Source organism: Mobula birostris, chromosome 5, assembly GCF_030028105.1.
Source record: "Mobula birostris isolate sMobBir1 chromosome 5, sMobBir1.hap1, whole genome shotgun sequence".
NCBI lineage: Eukaryota > Metazoa > Chordata > Chondrichthyes > Myliobatiformes > Myliobatidae > Mobula > Mobula birostris.
In genome coordinates, this window is record NC_092374.1 from 86,393,182 (window position 1) to 86,407,485 (window position 14,304).

Below are 14,304 nucleotides of genomic sequence, written 5' to 3' on the forward strand. Positions count from 1 at the left end.
TGTTAAATGCCTGTACGTAGGACATTTCTTCCTGTTCTCCATCTATCCCACCAGGAGTCTCCTCTGGGTGAATGGACCCGTCTAGGAGACGGGGAGCTGCCGTTGTAGCGAGAACCCGTGGAGACCTGCCTCGGATCGCCCCGACCCACCTTACTTACCTGGAGACAGGGCCTTGGGCTCGGCTACCGTGCCCCAACCGGATCCCAGCAGGACGCAGGCGCCCGCCAGTAGCACCAGCAGACACATCACTCTCTCCCCGCAGCTCCGCCGCGACTGAGCTGGCGCAGGCGATTCGCTGCAGAGTAACGAGTGGCTCAGCCAATCAGCGAGCGCGACGCCGCCGTGTCCGCCAATGGGAGCGCGGCTGAGGGCGGGGCCTATCGCCCCAATTCGGCCTCGGGGCTGCCGAGAGGCGGAGGGGAGAGTGAGAAGGAGGGGAAAATTACGGAAAGAGGGAATGGAGAAGGGAGAGGGAAAAATGAGGGGGAGAGGGAATGGAGAGTGAGAGAAAGAGGGAATGAGGAGGTGAGAGTGAGGGACAGAATGAACCCTCTCCAGTGTCGGGACATTATTATCTGAATCTGTTGTATAGCCATTGGCATGTTCTTTTTGAGATTGTAGCAGTGTATTGGGCCCAGGATAGATCTTCAGAGATGTTGACACTCAGGAGCTAGAAACCGCTCGCCCTTTCCATCCGCTCCCTCAATGACTCCTCAGTTGGCTGTGGAGGCCAGGTCACTGGGTGTATTTAAGGTGGAGGTTGATAGTTTTTTGATTAGTCAGGGAGTGAAAGGTTATGGGGAGAAAGCAAGAGAAGGAAGTTGAAAGGGAGTTGGATCAGCCGTGATGAAATGTCGGAGCAGACTAGACGGGCTGAATGGCCTAATTCTGCACCAATGTCTTATGGTATAATGAGGATTGATGTGTGTTCCGTCGACACCCCCTTCCTGAGGTTCACAATCAATCCCCTGGTCTTACTGACATTGAGTTTGTTGCTGCTACACCACCCCACCAGCTGATCTATCTAACTCCTGTATGCCTCCTTGTCGCCATCTGAGATTCTGCCAACAGTAGTGGTGGCATCAGCAAAATGTATACCGTAAACGGCGTGTTCCTCGTCACAGAGAGAGAGAGAGAGAACGGTGATCTAAGCACATATCTTAAAGATGTGTCTGTATTCAATAACTAGCTGCTACCAAAATACAAAACTCTTAAACGGGAGTTGATTACATCTCTCTGCCCTCTCTAGTGATAGTCCTGGTGCAATACCATGTGAGCTGTTGACTTTGGGGGAATCAAGCAGTGTGGTAGGAATGGACGAGTGTGGTACAACAAAGGGATCAGGTCCATAATTCCTTGAAAATGGTGGCTCGGGTAGATACGGTTGTAAAAAGAAGCTTTAAGCACATTGGCCTTCTTAAATCAAGGTACTGAGTAGAGGGGACGTGATGTTTCATATACTTACTGTAAAAAGTTTTCATTATTATGAATCGCATGGTAACGCTGCAGCAAAGAAAACAAATTCACGACATACGCTGGTGATATTAAACCTGATTCTAATGTGACACTAATAAAACAATTTACCAGTTTTACTAATCCAGCACAGTACGGGTTAATCTGTCCTCCCACGGCACACAGTATCAGAACGAGAGAGAGAACGCGAGCTAGCTCTGCAGCCGGCTGTCCAGACAGTGCGGTCCCAGATTGCAATAGAGGAAGAGACAGAGAGGGAGTAAGAGAGTGAGAGGCGGGGGCGGGGGCGGGGGACAAGGAGGGAAGGAGGGAGAGACGGGAAGTAAGAGAAATGTTTGAAGAGCAGGCTCCAACAAAGTACCCATCTGAAACGTGTTGCAATGCCTGAAGCAGCTGCGGAACATTCTGGAGCCGGAGGCGGGCGGGGGGAAGCAGTAAGGCAGCGAGCCAACAGTACTGGGACTAGAAACTGCTTCTCCAAACTCTTGTCCTGCGCCGGCTCGGAACTTTCCAGAAAGTCGCTCCCGGTGGTGGGTGGAGCGAGAAGCTGGCTGGGGCTTCCATCGGCAAGGTGATCGAGGGTGGGAGTAACCCTACTCCCTTCCAAAGAACCCCAACCCACCGTCCTTCCCTAAACACCTCACTCACAACACATCCAGCCAAGCTTCTGCTGCTAAATTTAGAGAAATGAGTCTGAGTTATGTCTATAAAAGGAACCGATTGCATAGCGGGGAAGAGAGGGGGGGTGAGGGGGGAAGAGAGGGGGGGTGAGGGGGGAAGTGAGGGGGGAAGAGAGGGGGGGTGAGGGGGGAAGAGAGGGGGGTGAGGGGGAAGAGAGGGGGGGTGAGGGGGGAAGAGAGGTGGGGTATAATGGGAAGAGAGGTGGGGTATAATGGGAAGAGAGGTGGGGTATGGGGAAAGAGGTGGGGTATGGGGGAAGAGGTGGGGTATGGGGGGAAGAGGTGGGGTATGGGGGGAAGAGGTGGGGTATGGGGGGAAGAGAGGTGGGGTATGGGGGGAAGAGAGGTGGGGTGGGGGGAAGAGAGGTGGGGTATGGAGGAAGATAAGGGGGAAGAGAGGTGGGGTATGGGGGGAAGAGGTGGGGTATGGGGGGAAGAGGTGGGGTATGGGGGGAAGAGGTGGGGTATGGGGGGAAGAGGTGTGGGGTATGGGGAAGAGAAGTGGGGTGGGGGGAAGAGAGGTGGGGTATGGGGGGAAGAGAGGTGGGGTATGGGGGGAAGAGAGGTGGGGTATGGGGGGAAGAGAGGTGGGGTATGGGGGGGAAGAGAGGTGGGGTATGGGGGGGATGAGAGGTGGGGTATGGGGGGGATGAGAGGTGGGATATGGGGGGAAGAGAGGTGGGGTATGGGGGGGAGAGAGGTGGGGTATGGGGGGGAGAGAGGTGGGGTATGGGGGGGAAGAGAGGTGGGGTATGGGGGGGGAAGAGAGGTGGGGTATGGGGGGGAAGAGAGGTGGGGTATGGGGGAAGAGAGGTGGGGTATGGGGGAAGATAAGAGGAAGAGAGGTGGGGTATGGGGGGGAGAGAGGTGGGGTATGGAGGAAGATAAGGGGGAAGAGAGGTGGGGTATGGGGGAAGAGAGGTGGGGTATGGGGGAAGAGAGGTGGGGTATGGAGGAAGATAAGGGGGAAGAGAGGTGGGGTATAGGGGGGAAGAGAGCTGGGGTATAGGGGGGAAGAGAGGTGGGGTATGGGGGAAGAGAGGTGGGGTATAGGGGGGGAAGAGAGGTGGGGTATGGGGGAAGAGGTGTGGGGTATGGGGAAGACAGGTGGGGTGGGGGGGAAGAGAGGTGAGGTATGGGGTGGAAGAGAAGTGGGGTATGGGGGAAGAGAGGCGGGGTATAGGGGGGAAGAGAGGCGGGGTATGGGGGAAGAGAGGTGGAGTATAGGGGGAAGAGAGGTGGGGTATAGGGGGGAAGAGAGGTGGGGTATAGGGGGGAAGAGAGGTGGGGTATAGCGGGGAAGAGAGGTGGGGTATGGGGGGAAGAGAGGTGGGGTATGGGGAGAAGAGAGGTGGGGTATGGGGGAAGAGAGGTGGGGTATGGGGGAAGAGAGGTGGGGTATAGGGGGAAGAGAGGTGGGGTATAGGGGGAAGAGAGGTGGGGTATGGGGGAAGAGAGGTGGGGTATAGGGGGGAAGAGAGGTGGGGTATAGGGGGGAAGAGAGGTGGGGTATAGCGGGGAAGAGAGGTGGGGTATGGGGGGAAGAGAGGTGGGGTATGGGGAGAAGAGAGGTGGGGTATGGGGGAAGAGAGGTGGGGTATGGGGGAAGAGAGGTGGGGTATAGGGGGAAGAGAGGTGGGGTATAGGGGGAAGAGAGGTGGGGTATAGGGGGAAGAGAGGTGGGGTATGGGGGGAAGAGAGGTGGGGTATGGGGGGAAGAGAGGTGGGGTATGGGGGGAAGAGGTGTGGGGTATGGAGGAAGAGAGGTGGGGTGGGGGGGAAGAGAGGTGGGGTGGGGGGGGAAGAGAGGTGGGGTGGGGGGGGAAGAGAGGTGGGGTATAGGGGGGCAGAGAGGTGGGGTATAGGGGGCAGAGAGGTGGGGTATAGGGGGCAGAGAGGTGGGGTATGGGGGGAAGAGGGGTGGGGTATGGGGGAAGAGAGGTGGGGTATGGGGGAAGAGAGGTGGGGTATGGGAGAAGATAAGGGGGAAGAGAGGTGAGGTATAGGGGGAAGAGAGGTGGGGTATAGGGGGAAGAGATGTGGGGTATAGGGGGAAGAGATGTGGGGTATAGGGGGGAAGAGATGTGGGGTATGGGGGAAGAGATGTGGGGTATGGGGGAAGAGAGGTGGGGAATGGGGGGAAGAGAGGTGGGGAATGGGGGGAAGAGAGGTGGGGTATGGGGGGAAGAGAGGTGGGGTATGGGGGAAGAGAGGTGGGGTATGGGGGGAAGAGAGGTGGGGTGGGGGAAAGAGAGGTGGGGTGGGGGGAAGAGAGGTGGGGTGGGGGGAAGAGAGGTGGGGTGGGGGGAAGAGAGGTGGGGTATGGAGGAAGATAAGGGGGAAGAGAGGTGGGGTATAGGGGGAAGAGAGGTGGGGTATAATGGGAAAGAGAGGTGGGGTATGGGAGAAGAGAGGTGGGGTATAGGGGGGAAGAGAGGTGGGGTATGGGGGAAGAGAGGTGGGGTATGGGGGAAGAGAGGTGGGGTATGGGGGGAAGAGAGGTGGGGTATGGGGGGAAGAGAGGTGGGGTATAATGGGAAAGAGAGGTGGGGTATGGGGAGAAGAGAGGTGGGGTATAGGGGGGGAGAGAGGTGGGGTATGGGGGAAGAGAGGTGGGGTATGGGGGAAGAGAGGTGGGGTATGGGGGGAAGAGAGGTGGGGTATGGGGGGGAAGAGAGGTGGGGTATGGGGGGGAAGAGAGGTGGGGTATGGGGGGAAGAGAGGTGGGGTATGGGGGAAGAGAGGTGGGGTATGGGGAAAGAGAGGGGGGTGAGGGGGGAGAGGGGGGTGAGGGGGGAAGAGGGGGGGAGGGGGGTGAGGGGGGGGAGGGGGTTGAGGGGGGGTGAGGGGTGAGAGGGGGGTGGGGGTTGTGGGTGGGTGGGTGGAGTTGGGGAGAGTGGTGGGAGTTGGGGGGATGTGGGTGGGGGTATGGGGGGTTGAGTGGGGTGGGGTAGAGGGGGGGGAGGGAGGTGGGGGGTGGAGGGGTTGAGGGGGGTGAGGGGGGTAGTGGGGGGGGTGAGGGGGGAAGAGAGGGGGGGTGAGGGGGGAAGAGAGGGGGGTTGAGGGGGAAGTGAGGGGGGAAGAGAGGGGGGTGAGGGGGAAGAGAGGTGGGGTGGGTGGAAGAGAGGTGGGGTATGGAGGAAGATAAGGGGGAAGAGAGGTGGGGTATAGGGGGAAGAGAGGTGGGGTATAGGGGGGAAGAGTGGGGTATGGAGGGAAGAGAGGTGGGGTATGGGGGGAAGAGAGTTGGGGTATGGGGGAAGAGAAGTGGGGTGGGGGGAAGAGAGGTGGGGTATGGGGGGAAGAGAGGTGGGGTATAATGGGAAGAGAGGTGGGGTATGGGGAGAAGAGAGGTGGGGTATAGGGGGGAAGAGAGGTGGGGTATGGGGGGAAGAGAGGTGGGGTATGGGGGGAAGAGAGGTGGGGTATGGGGGGAAGAGGTGGGGTATGGGGGAAGAGGTGTGGGGTATGGGGAAGAGAGTGGGGTGGGGGGAAGAGAGGTTGGGTATGGGGGGAAGAGAGGTGGGGTATGGGGGGAAGAGAGGTGGGGTATGGGGGGAAGAGAGGTGGGGTATGGGGGGAAGAGGTGGGGTATGGGGGGAAGAGGTGTGGGGTATGGGGAAGAGAAGTGGGGTGGGGGGAAGAGAGGTTGGGTATGGGGGGAAGAGAGGTGGGGTATGGGGGGAAGAGAGGTGGGGTATGGGGGGAAGAGAGGTGGGATATGGGGGGAAGAGAGGTGGGGTATGGGGGGAAGAGAGGTGGGGTATGGGGGGGAAGAGAGGTGGGGTATGGGGGGGAAGAGAGGTGGGGTATGGGGGGGAAGAGAGGTGGGGTATGGGGGGGAAGAGAGGTGGGTTATGGGGGGGAAGAGAGGTGGGGTATGGGGGAAGATAAGAGGAAGAGAGGTGGGGTATGGGGGGAAGAGAGGTGGGGTATGGGGAGAAGAGAGGTGGGGTATAGGGGAGAAGAGAGGTGGGGTATGGAGGAAGATAAGGGGGAAGAGAGGTGGGGTATAGGGGGAAGAGAGATGGGGTATAGGGGGAAGAGAGGTGGGGTATAGGGGGAAGAGAGGTGGGGTATAGGGGGAAGAGAGGTGGGGTATGGGGAGAAGAGAGGTGGGGTATGGGGGAAGAGAGGTGGGGTATGGAGGAAGATAAGGGGGAAGAGAGGTGGGGTATGGGGGAAGAGAGGCGGGGTATAGGGGGGAAGAGAGGCGGGGTATGGGGGAAGAGAGGTGGGCTATAGGGGGAAGAGAGGTGGGGTATAGGGGGGAAGAGAGGTGGGGTATAGGGGGGAAGAGAGGTGGGGTATAGCGGGGAAGAGAGGTGGGGTATGGGGGAAGAGAGGTGGGGTATGGGGGAAGAGAGGTGGGATATGGAGGAAGAGAGGTGGGGTATGGAGGAAGATAAGGGGGAAGAGAGGTGGGGTATGGGGGGAAGAGAGGTGGGGTATAGGGGGAAGAGAGGTGGGGTATAGGGGGAAGAGAGGTGGGGTATGGAGGAAGATAAGTGGGAAGAGAGGTGGGGTATAGGGGAAGAGAGGTGGGGTATAGGGGGGAAGAGAGGTGGGGTATGGGGGGAAGAGAGGTGGGGTATGGGGGGAAGAGAGGTGGGGTATGGGGGGAAGAGAGGTGGGGTATAGGGGGAAGAGAGGTGGGGTATAGGGGGAAGAGAGGTGGGGTATGGGGGAAGAGAGGTGGGGTATGGAGGAAGATAAGTGGGAAGAGAGGTGGGGTATAGGGGGAAGAGAGGTGGGGTATAGGGGGGAAGAGAGGTGGGGTATGGGGGGAAGAGAGGTGGGGTATGGGGGGAAGAGAGGTGGGGTATAGGGGGGAAGAGAGGTGGGGTATAGGGGGGAAGAGAGGTGGGGTATGGGGGAAGGGCGGTGGGGTATGAGGGGTTGAAGAGGGGGGTGTGGTGTATGAGGGGGTGAAGAGGGGATGCAGTGGGAAGAGGGGGAGTGGGGAAGAGACGGGGAGTGGGGAAGAGACGGGGTGTGGGTTAAGAGAGGGGGTGTGGGGGAAGAGAGGGGGATATGGGGGAAGAGGGGGTGTAGGGGGAAGAGGGGTGTAGGGGGAAGAGGGGTGTAGGGGGAAGAGGGGTGTAGGGGGAAGAGGGGGTGTAGGGGAAGAGGGGATGTAGGGGAAGAGGAGGGTGTAGGGGAAGAGGAGGGTGTAGGGGAAGAGGAGGGTGTAGGGGAAGAGGAGGGTGTAGGGGAAGAGGGGGTGTGGGGGGAAGAGAGGGGGTGAGGGGGTATGGGGTGAAGGGAGGTGGGGTATGAGGGGGTGAAGAGAGGTGGGGTATGGGGTGAAGAGAGGTGGGGAGGGGGTGAAGAGAGAGGGGGAGGGTTGAAGAGAGAGGGGGAGGGGTGGTGAGAGAGGGAGGGGTGGTGAGAGAGGGAGGGGTGGTGAGAGAGGGAGGGGTGAAGTTAGAGGGGGAGGGGTGAAGAGGAGAGTGAGGGAGTGAAGAGAGATAGGGAAGAGAGAGGGGGAGGGGTAAGAGAGAGGAAGGTGAGGTTGAAGAGAAGAGGGTGAGGGTGGACAGAGGAGGGGAGGGGTAAGAGAGAGGAGGGTGAGGGGAGCGTGGAGAGAGGAGGGGGAGGGTAAGAGAGAAGAGGGAGAAGAGAGAAGAGGGGGAAGAGAGAGGAGGGGAGAGAGAGGAGGGGGAGAGAGAGGAGGGGGAGAGAGAGGAGGGGGAGGGGGAGAGAGAGAGGAGGGGGAGAGAGAGAGAGGAGGGGAGAGAGAGAGGAGGGGGAGAGAGAGGAGGGGGAGAGAGAGAGGAGGGGGAGAGAGAGAGGAGGGGGAGAGAGAGAGGAGGGGGAGAGAGAGAGGAGGGGGAGAGAGAGAGGAGGGGAGAGAGAGAGGAGGGGAGAGAGAGAGGAGGGGAGAGAGAGGAAGGGGAAGAGAGAGGAGGAGGAAGAGAGGAGGAGGAAGAGAGAGGAGGAAGGGGGGAAGAGAGAGGAGGAAGTGGGGGAGAGGAAGTGGGGGAGAGGGAGAGGGGGAGGGAGGGGGAGAGGGAGAGGGGGGAGGGAGGGGGGAGAGGGAGAGAGGGGAGAGAGAGAGAGGGGAGAGAGGGGGAGGAAGAAAGTAGGAGGAAGGGGAAGAGAGAAGGGCAGGGGAGAAGAGAGGAGGGGTGGGGAGAGAGAGGGGGAAGAGTGAAGGTGTGGGGGAGAGAGAGTGGGAGGGGGAGAAAGAAAGTGTAAGGGGGGGAAGAGAGGGGTGGGGAAGAGATTGGTGGGGGAAGTGAGGGGTGGGGAGAGAGAATGGGGAAGAGGGCTAGGGGAGAGAGAATGGAGAAGAGAAGTGGGGGGTGGAATTGGGAGGGAGAGAGGGGGTGAAGAGAGACGGGGTTGTGAAGAGAGGGGACTGAAATAGAGAGGGAGTGAAGAGAGGTGGGAAGGTAGGGAGAGAGAGGGGTCAAAGTGGGGGGAGGGAGCGAAAGAGGGGGAGAGGAGTGAGAGGGAGAGAGGGGGAGGGGATGGCGAGGGTGAGTGGAATGAGAGGGGGAGAGTGTGGGAGGAGGGATGGTGGGGAGGGAGAGAGGGATGGTGGGGAGGGAGAGAGGGATGGGGAGATGGGAAAAGGGATGGGAGATGAAAAGGGGGCAGGAAGGATGAGGTGGGAGGGGAGGAAGAGGTTGATATTGAGGAAGAGGATGAGGGGAGGAGATGAGGAGTGGAGGGGGATTGAGTAAAGGAGAGGAGGGGAGTGGGAGAGGGGAGAAGGGGAAAGAAGGAGGGGAAATGGAGGAAAGGGGATAAAGGGGAAAGGAAGGTTGAAGGACAGGGAGTGGGAAAGTGGGAGACGGAATGAAAGGGAGGGGAGAGAAGAAAAATGGGGGCAGAAGCAGGAAGGGAAGGAGGGGCAATTGAATGCCATGGTGGTGGGAGAGGGAAGCGTTTCTGTCAGCACATCCCGGAGAAACGTGCTTCTCAGAGTTCTCAAAACACCGGTCTGTTTGTGTCGGAGAGTTCACAGATATTCTTCCAAGGAGGGGTGATGGGACCCTCCCTGTTGGGGCCTTTCTCTTTCTTGGGTAAATACTCATCCAGAAATTTCCCCTGTAAGTTCAGGGCTCCCTCTACCTGACTTACATAGCATAGGGCTCCCTCCTCACCACCCCATTTCTCCCTCAGCACGGGGCTCCCTCCTCATTGGGCTCCCCCCTCACCACCACTCCCATAGCACAGGGCTCCCTCCTCACTGACCCCCCCCCATGTCACAGGACTCCCTCCTCGTCACCCCTCCCTCAGCATGGGAATCCCCCCTCCCACAGCGCAGGGCTCCCTCATCACTGACCCCCCCCCCCATGGCACGGAGCTTGCTTATCGTCCCTACTCTTACGATGTAGGCCTCTCTCAACGGTTCTGAACCTACTGTCCCTGTCTTTGAGAGCGGGCGCTGTGCCCATAATATCCAGCTCCTGGGACGAGGTGGGCAGCATGGCGATTCCAGAGGTAAACGCCTAAAGGACGAAGACCAAAGGAATTGGAGAGTTTTAAGGGGTCACGAGGGCCTGGGTCCCTGGGGTTGGCAGTCTGTGTGAGGCCAGAATGTCAGACACATGATCACTGAGGCGTGGGGTGAAGTCCGAAGAAGGGGCCCAGAGGAATCACAATGGCCTGGGTCACTGGGGTCAAAAGTCCAGGCAAGACTGGATGTTGAGGTCCAAATGGCAAACCTGTTACTGGCAAGTCTTGGGATGAAGTCCAACGTCAGAGACCTTTTTTTTTGCGTCTTAGAATCCGGCTCAAGGACAAGAGGCCTGCGTTGTGTGTGGTGGGTGGGGAGGATGGGACAGGGGCTGGAGTTTAGAAGAATGAGGTGGAGAATCTCATTGAAACCTATCTAACATTGAAAGGTTTAGATAAGGTGGATGCGGAGAGGATATTTCCTGTAATGGGGGAGTCTAGGACCAGAAGGCACAATCTCAGAATAGAATGACCTCCCTTTAGAACAGAGATAGGGAGGGCAAGCTATGTTCACACCAGAATATGTAGCGATACTTTCAGGCTGCTCCCAGAACATCCTTGGATATGTTGGTTAACACAAACAACTCATTTCGTTGGATGTTTTTATAAAGTCTGAATCCACCCCATTAGCTTTCCTTCTCTCGGCAACCTTTGAGCCCATTACTAATCCAAGAATCTATCAACCTCCACTTTAACTATACCTTACGATTTGGCCTCCACAGCTGACTGACAATGAATTCCACAGATTCACCACCCTCTGGCTCAAGAAATTCCTCCTTATCTCCATTCTAGAGGGACTTCCTTCTATTCTGAGGCTGAGCCTAGACCCCCCTAATGTAGGAAATATCCTCCCCATGTCCACTCTATCATGGCCTTTCAATATTCGATAAGCTTCAATGTGACTCACCTCTCATTCTTCTAGACTCCAGCCAGTACAGGCCCAGAGCCATCAGAAACTCCTCATATGTTAACTCTTCCATGCCAGGATCATTCTTGTAAATCTTCTCTGAACCTTCTCCAATGCCAGCACATCTTTTCTTAGATAAGCGGCCCAAAACTGCTCACAATACTCCAAATTTGGTCCAACCAATGCCTTACAAAGTCTCAGCATTACAGCCTTGCTTTTATATTCTTGTTCTCTCAAAATGAAATCTAACATTGAATTTGCCTTCCTCACCACCGTCTCCTGGGTGTTATCGTTTCAGAGGATCTGTTCTGGGCCCAGCACATAAATGCAAATACAAAGAAAGCACTCTACTTCCTTGGAAGTTCGCGAAGATTTGGTGTGACATCTAAAACTTTGACAAACTAATATAGCTGTGTAGTGGAGGGTATATTGACTGGCTGCATCACAGCCTGGTATGGGAACACCAATGTCGTGGAACAGAAAATCCCACAAAAAGTAGTCCAACACAGGTAAATCCCACCCCACCACTGAACACATCTACACAAAGCATTGTCACAGGAAAGCAGCATCCATTGTCAGGGACCCTACATGCTCTCTTCTTGTTGCTGTTATCAGGAAGATACAGGAGCCTCAGGACTCACACTACCAGGTTCAAGAACATTTATTACCCCTCAACTATCAGGGTCTTGAACTAGACATCATAAGATATAGGAGCAGAATTAGGCCATTTGGCCCATCAAGTCTGCTCCACCATTTCATGATGGCTGATCCATTTCCCTCTCAGCCCCAATCTGCCTTCTCCCTGTATCCCCTCATGCCTTGTCTGATCAAGAATCCATTAACCTCCGCCTTAAATATACCCAATGACCTGGCTTCCACAGTTGCCTGTGGCAATGAATTCCGCAGATTCACCACTCTCCAGTAAAGAAATTCCTCCTCACCTCTGTTCTAAAGGACACCCCTTTATTCTGAGGCTGTGTCCTCTGATCTTAGACTCCCCCACCATAGGAAACACCCTCTCCACATGTGATAGGTTTCAATGAGGTCACCCCTCATTCTTCTGGATTCCATCAGACGCTCCTCATATAATAACCCTTTCAATCCCAAAATCATTTTCCTCACCCTCCTTTGAATCTTCTCCAGTGTCAGCACATCCTTTCTTAGATAAGGGGATAACTTCACAGTTTCATTCACCCCAACACTGAACTGTTCCCACAACCTATGGACTCACTTTCAAGGACTCTTTATCTTACGTTCTCATATTTATTGCTTATTTATTATAATTTCTTTTTCCTCTTTTGTCTTTGCACAGTTCGTTGTCTTTTGCACACCGGGTTTTTTTTGTCCGTCCTGTATGGTATGGTTTTTCATTGATTCTGTTATGGTTCTTGGAGTTACTGTGAACACTCACAGGAAACTGTATCTCAAGGTTATATATGAGACATATATATACTTGAATAATAAATTTACTTTGAACTCAACCTTTAGGGATTCCTGCACTACTTTTCCACATGGAAAGGATCTGTATAGATGGCATGAAAGACAAAGATTTTCACTGTACACGTGACAATAATAAACCAATTTACATTCATCGATGTTAACAATACTTGTCAATAACAATGTTAACCCAGACTGGGGCACTGTGACTGGTTCCTGTCGTTCAGCACTCTGCAAGGGCTCCCTCTGCTGGCCAGGCACAGCACTGCGCTGCGCTTCCTGAACTGCGGAGGCTGTACACGGGCCAATTATCATCAGTCCGAGCTGCAGAGCCACAGAAGACGCATCGACTGTGTTGTCCAATGAGCTCGTTCCATCTACCTGTATTTGGCCCGTAGCTCTCCAAAGTCCAGCACGGGCAAAATCCTCCGCACCATTGAGCACACGTACAAGGAGAGCTGGCACAAGAAAACACCATCGATCATCAAAGACCATCATCCAACCCATGCTGCTGCCATCGGGAAGGAGGTTCAGGAATGGTCAAAATGTACTGTGCCCGCCTCCAACACTATTTAGAACATAGAGCACTACAGCACGGCATAGGTATTTCGGTCCACGATGGTGTGTCGACTTTTTAACCGATTCTAAAATCGATCCTTCCCTCTCAAACAGCCCTGCATTTTTTTTTTCATCCAGCTGGTTACTGGGTTCATATTCCAAATATGCCCTCCCTGCCTTTGAGAGAAGAGGTTGCCCCCAGTGTTCCTTTTACATAAACTGTAAGATATAGGAGCAGAATTAGGCCATTTGGCCCATCGAATCTGCTCTGCCATGTGATCATGGCTGATCCATTTCCTTCTCAGCCCCAATCTCCTACCTTCTCCCTGTACCCTTCATGCCTTGACTAATCAGAAATCTATCCACAGCTGCCTTAAATATACCCAATTATTTGGCTTCCACAGTTGTCTATGGCAACAAATTCCACAGATTCATCGTTCTCTACCTATAGAAATTCCTCATCTGTTTTAAGTAGACGTTTCTCTATTCTGAGGTGGTGTTTTAGACTCCCCCCCCATAGCAAACATCCTCTCCACATCCACTCCACTCGTGGCCTTTCAATATTTGATATGTTTCAATGAGACATATTCTTCTGAATTCCAGTGAGTACAGAGCCATCAAATGCCCCTCATATAAGCCTTTCAATCCTAGAATCATTTTTGCAAATCTCCTTTGAACCTGCTAACAATACCCCAATTAGGCCTCACTAGTGCTTTATAAAGATTCAACATCACATCCTTGTTTTTATATTCTAGTCCTCTTGAAATGAATGCTGAGTCCTTACCAATGGACACCACCTTCCTGAAGCAAGGTATCTTGCAGATGTCCTCTATGGTGGAGAGAGTTGTGCCCATGAAACAGGCCCAAATATATGCCCCAAAATTCGTTGATTTTGCAGCAGCAGTACATTGCAATACATAAAAAATGCTATAAACTTACAATAAATATGCATATATTAAAAAGGTGAATTAAGTAGTGCAGAAAGAACAAAAGCAGTGAGGTAGTGTTCATGGACATCTCAGAATTCTGGTGGAAGAGGGGAAGAGGCTGCTCCTAAAACATTGTGTGTGTGTCTTCACACTTCCCTGGTGGTAGTAATGAGAAGAGGGCATGTCCTGGATGGTGAGTGTCTCTAATGATGGATGCCAATTCCTTAAGGCATGGTCTTTTGAAGACGTCCTCGATGACGTGGAGGGTTGAGCCAGTGATGAAGCTGGCTGCGTCTGTAGCCTTGTGATCCTGTGCATTCCCCCCACCCCCCATACCAGGCCGTGATGCAACCAGTCAGAATGCTCTCCTCTGTACATTTATTTTTTTAAAAATTGCAAGAGTCTATGGTGACGTACCAAATGACCTCAAGCTCCTCATGAAGTAGAGCCGCTGGCATGTCTTCTTCGTGTTGCATCCAGCTGCTGGGCCTAGGATAGATCCTCGAGATAACAGAGCAAGAGAGAGTGCAAGAGAAAATGCAGAGCAAAAAGAGGAAGGGAGAAGGCAGTGAGCGGGAGACAAAGAAAAAGGGAGATAGAAAAGGGGAAGAGAGAATTGGCAGAGAAAAAAAGAAAAAGGAAGAGAGGAGGGAAGGGAAGGGAGCGGGGGAGAAAGCAGTAATGTGGAGAGAGAAAAAGGTGATTTGAGAAAGAGAGCAAAGTAGAAAGGGAGGGGGAGAATAAGATGGAGCAAACTTCACACAGGCAACTTCTCACACACAACCTTCATCTGGCTCGTGGGTCACAGGTTCAATCCTTGCTTGGCACTCGCTGTGCAGGCTTGAAGCAG

At 54.6% G+C, this 14,304-nt stretch overlaps 1 protein-coding gene across 1 annotated transcript in view; it reads right to left on the reverse strand.

The window, feature by feature from the left end:
- Positions 1 to 261, reverse strand: part of LOC140197833 (multifunctional procollagen lysine hydroxylase and glycosyltransferase LH3-like) — a 121,134-nt gene extending 120,873 nt beyond the window's left edge. Inside the window, exon 1 of the mRNA XM_072258311.1 lies at positions 159 to 261. Coding sequence (XP_072114412.1) covers positions 159 to 246 — 88 coding nt within the window. The 5' untranslated portion in view covers positions 247 to 261. The remainder of the gene's footprint in view (positions 1 to 158) is intronic.
- Between the last annotated feature and the right edge of the window lie 14,043 nt (positions 262 to 14,304).